The sequence below is a fragment of the Triticum urartu genome, chromosome 7A (genome assembly GCF_056163025.1).
Source record: "Triticum urartu cultivar PI428250 chromosome 7A, HENAU_Tu73, whole genome shotgun sequence".
Classification (NCBI taxonomy): Eukaryota; Viridiplantae; Streptophyta; class Magnoliopsida; order Poales; family Poaceae; genus Triticum; species Triticum urartu.
This window is the reverse complement of record NC_141879.1, coordinates 49,927,450-49,932,522: the sequence shown is the minus strand read 5'-3', so window position 1 is coordinate 49,932,522 and position 5,073 is coordinate 49,927,450. Positions and strand designations below refer to the sequence as shown.

The following is a 5,073-nucleotide window of genomic DNA, read 5'->3' as shown; positions in this document are numbered from 1 at the left end:
AAGTTAGCATATTAGAGCCAACTTAGGTAAGATGAAGCTAACCTATGTCATTTTGGAAAAGAAAAAGAATAAGAAGAAGACTATAAGCTTATTATGTAAACTTGATCATTTTGTGCTAACATAAGTTATTTTGGAGCTAACCTATAGGAAACTAAGCATATAAGCTCTAAGTTAGCATATTAGAGCCAACTTAGGTAAAATGAAGCTAACATATGTCATTTTAGAAAAGAAGAAGAATAAGAAGAAGACTATAAGCTTATTATGTAAACTTGATCATTTTGTGCTAACATAAGTAATTTTGGAGCTAACCTATAGGAAACTAAGCATATTAGAGATAACATAGGTAACTAAGTATATATATATATATATATCATTTTGGAGATCTGACATACCTGACATAGTTCAGTTCTCATTGTTCTTCTCCTTCTCCTTCCTCAGCCTGATGCGCCAAGAGCGGCGAGGCGGTGGAGGCAGCTGTGGGATGTAGTCTTCTACCACAATTGGCGTGGTCATGTCGCCCAGCTGTGGGATCACCGGCGCCACCACCGGTGTGTGGTCATTGTCAGGCACCAGCACCATCGCGAGGCCACCTTCAGGCAGGATGGGCACGACCATCGCTAGGTCAACCTCAGCCACCACCATCTCTTGCCCATGGTCAGCCACCACCATCTCTTGCCCATGGTCATCCACCACCATCTCTTGCCATTGGTCAGCCACCACCAGCGCTAGGTCATCCTCAGCCTGATGCCCATCGTCATCCTGCAGCTCCTCATCCCCACTCTGCTCCTCTTCTCCCGCACTCCAGTCCGGATCATCCTTCTTGTTGTCTTTGCTGCTGCCAGAATCGCTGCTGCTTTCGCTAAAGCCAGAATCGATGTTGCTTTTGCTACAGCCATAATCGCTACTGCTTTGGCTGTAGCCAGTGTCGCTGCTGCTGCTCCCATTGCCTGTCCAAATGCAACAATGACTGTTAACAATCGATGTGAGACAAAGCCAAATGTAGAGGAATAAGAAGAGGCAAAACGCACTGGCATCTTCGTCGTCAGCGTAGCGCATGCGACACATAGTCGCGTTGAAAACCTTCACGATGAGCATTGTGGCGTCATCGTCGTACCTGAAGAGAAGAAAGTACCCGGTCCGCAGGTCGTAGGAACTGTAGAACTTCTCCCAGCCACGACACGGGTACATGTGGCCCTCCTCGATCACCAACTCCACGTCCCACAGCCTGCGAACCCCGCTGCCGGCCTGTCGGAGCTTCACATTATCTGGCGGATCTTCACCCAGCATGTTCATAAAAGTGTCAGGCAGCCTCTACAATTTGGGACAAGGAGTGATGTAGCAAACAACAGAGTTATCATAATGAGATGGGTGAAGGGGAGATCTCTTGTTTTATATACCTGCCTCGTGGCTGATACTGAAGTCCCAAGTATGATACTGAAGAACTCGAAAGCATCCAACTCGTACTCCGGTGAGGCAGAGCGGCGGTGGCTGCTTCCCCCCATCTCTGATAAGCAGCAGAAGAGACCAATTAGTACCCTTACAACATTATCATACAACATTATAGCAGCATAAATTTTGAGCAGAAGATAATCAACTACACCAATGCACTTCCGAAGTTCCAGCTTCCCACCCATGATGTTGTTAAGCGAGGACTAGTGCCAAATGCATTTTCGGTACAAAAATACATCACAGGCCACTATGTTATTTAATATCATTCTTCTCGAAGACTAATGATTGTTACATCCTACTAAAATGATGTTCTGTCCTCGGAGATGTCTCGTTGCTTATGAGGAAGCAGCAAATAAACACTTGAAAAAAGCTCTCGTCCTCGAAGATGCATTCTTGGTTATATTACCGTTCTGAGTTATGTTGTTCTGTTATTTTATTTGAAAACATGAAGGGTTACTTATTTGAAGATGCTACTCCTAAGAAAGGTCAACTTTTCGATCATCGGCCTCTACAATTAAACAATGATGCATTCTTCCTTTTCCTTTCCATCTTCTTCTTCTCCACCTCTCTTCCTTTCTTGTTCTCCTTTTTCTTTCTTCTCCTTCCTCCTCCTCCTCTTCTCCTTCTTCCTTTCTTGTTCTGTTTTTCAACTTTCTTCTTATTCTTCTTCCTTTTTTCCTTTCCCTCTTCTTCTACTTCTTCTTCTTTTTTTCAACTTTCTTCTTCTAATTATGTAAACCTAAATCTATCACTAACCTAAACCAACCACTAACCTAAACCTATCAATAACCTAATTAAACCTAAACAGCAAAGAAAAACAGTAGAAAAAAACAAAAAAATGCTCACCTTGGCTCCGGGGCAGGGGGTGGTGGTGGACGGCCGCGGTTAGGGCAGCGGCGGCGGGCCTGGCTCCGGGGGGCGCGAGGCGGACGCAGGGGGCCCGCGACGAGCCTGGCTCCGGGGGCGGCGTGGGCGCAGGGGCCGAGGCGAGCCTGGCTCCGGGGGCGGCGCGGGCGCAGGGGCCGACGGGCAGGTGGTGGGGGCGGCGGGGCACCAGGGGGGCGCCGTTCGGGCAACGGGGCGGGACGCCGTTCAGGCGACGGGGCGCCGGGGCGGTGGCGAGTGGTGGGGGCGAGGGGCGGTGGGGCTAGGGGGTGGTGGCGGGTGGCGGCGGCGGTGGCGGGTGGCGGCGGCGGTGGCGGGTGGTTGGGACGGTGGGGCGACGGGGCGAGGGGAGGTGGGGCAAGGGGGCGGCGAGGGGAGGGGGCGACGAGGCGAGGGGAGGTGGGGCTCGGCATTACTAACAAAAAAAATTTTCTTTTTTTTCAAAACTACTAATGGCGCACGGTGGGTGTGGTGCGCCATTACTATGTCAACTAGTAATGGCGCACTGTACCACGGTGCGCCATTAGTAACAAATTTTTTTTATTTTTTTTCAAAACTACTAATGGCGCACCACACACCAGGTGCGCCATTAGTAATATATTACTAATGGCGCACCAACACATGATGCGCCATTAGTAATATATTACTAATGGCGCACCAACACATGATGCGCCATTAGTATATAATAATGGCGCACCACATGTCTGGTGCGCCATTAGTGGTCATATCATCTATAGCCCTTTTCCTAGTAGTGTAGGGTCCACACACTTAACGTTCGGTAACGATCGGTATTATGAGTTTATGTGTTTTGATGTACCGAAGGTTGTTCGGAGTCCCGTATATGATCATGGACATGACGAGGAGTCTCGAAATGTTTGAGACATAAAGATTGATATATTGGACGACTATATTCGGACACCGGATGAGTTCCGGGGGTCACCGGATATTTATCGGAGTGCCAGGGGGTTATTGGAATCCCTGGGGGAACTAATGGGCCAACATGGGTCTTGTGAGAGAGAGAGAGAGGAGAGGGCCTAGGGCTGGCCGTGCCCCCCCCCCACCTTGGGAGTCCGAATTGGACAGGGGGGGCGTCCCCTCTTTCCTCCCTCTCTCCCTCTCCTTGCTTCCCCCTTCCCCCTTCCTAGTAGGACTAGGAAAGGGGAAGTCCTACTCCTAGTAGGAGGAGGACTTAGGAGTAGGACTCCCCCCTCTCCTTGGCGCGCCCCAAGGCCGGCCGGCCTCCCCCTTGTTCCTTTATATACGGGGGCAGGGGGCACCCTAGAACACACAAGTTGATTGTTTACACCCATGTGCGGTGCCCCCCTCCACCATATCCACCTCGGTCATATCGTCGTTGTTCTTAGGTGAAGCCCTCCGCCGGTAGCTTCATCACCACCGTCGTCACGCCGTCGTGCTGACGGAGCTTTCCCTCGACACTCTGCTGGATCGTGAGTTCATGGGACGTCACCGAGCCGAACGTCTGCAGATTGCAGAGGTGTTGTACTTTCGGTACTAGGATCGGTCGATTGTGAAGACGTACGACTACATCAACCGCATTGTCATAATGCTTCCTCTTACGGTCTACGAGGGTACATAGACAATACTCCCCCCTCTCGTTGCTATGCATCACCATGATCTTGCGTGTGCATAGGATTTTTTTTGAAATTACTACGTTCCCCAACAGTGGCATCTGAGCCAGGTTTATGGGTAGATGTTATATGCACGAGTAGAACACAAAGGAGTTGTGGGCGTGGGTATATACATATTGCTTGTCGTCACTAGTTGATTCTTGATTCGGCGGTATTGTTGGATGAAGCGGCCCGGACCGACATTACGCGTATGCTTATGCGAGACTGATTCTACCGACGTGCTTCGCACACAGGTGGCTGGTGAGTGTAAGTTTCTCCAACTTTAGTTGAATCGGATTCAATGAACAGGGTTCTTTCTGAAGATCAAAAAGCAATCACTATATCGCGTTGTGGGTTTTGATGCGTAGGTAAGAACGGTTCTTGCTCAGCCCTTAGCAGCCATGTAAAACTTGCAACAACAAAGTAGAGGACGTCTAACTTCTTTTGGAGGGCATGCTGTGATGTGATATGGTCAAGACATGATGCTAAATTTTATTGTATGAGATGATCATGTTTTGTAACAGAGTTATCGGCAACTGGTAGGAGCCATATGGTTGTCCCTTTATTGTATGAAATGCAATCGCCATGTAATTGCTTTACTTTATCACTAAGCCGTAGCGATAGTCGTGGAGGCAATAGTTGGCGTGACGACAACGATGCTTCGGTGGAGATCAAGGTGTCAAGCCGGTGACTATGGTGATCATGAAAGTGCTTTGGAGATGGAGATCAAAGGCACAAGATGATGATGGCCATATCATATCACTTATATTGATTGCATGTGATGTTTATCCTTTATGCATCTTATTTTTCTTAGTTCGGCAGTAGTATTATAAGATGATCTCTCACTAAATTTCAAGGTATAAGTGTTCTCCCTGAGTATGCACCGTTGCTACAGTTCATCGTGCCGAGACACCACGTGATGATCGGGTGTGATAAGCTCTACGTTCACATACAATGGATGCAAGCCAGTTTTACACATGCAGAATACTCGGGTTAAACTTGACGAGCCTAGCATATGCAGATATGGCCTCGGAACACTGAGACCGAAAGGTCGAGCGTGAATCATATAGTAGATATGATCAACATAGTGATGTTCACAATTGAAAACTAC

The 5,073-nt window shown here is 48.5% G+C and overlaps 1 protein-coding gene across 1 annotated transcript; it reads right to left on the bottom strand.

The window, feature by feature from the left end:
* Nucleotides 1–402: 402 nt before the first annotated feature.
* On the bottom strand, nucleotides 403–1,293 carry LOC147957596 (uncharacterized). The gene is made up of 2 exons (XM_087537985.1): nucleotides 1,029–1,293; nucleotides 403–947 (listed from the first exon to the last, which is right to left on the bottom strand). The coding sequence occupies exons 1-2, from the start codon at nucleotides 1,291–1,293 to the stop codon at nucleotides 403–405; spliced, it is 810 nt and encodes a 269-aa protein (XP_087394111.1).
* Between the last annotated feature and the right edge of the window lie 3,780 nt (nucleotides 1,294–5,073).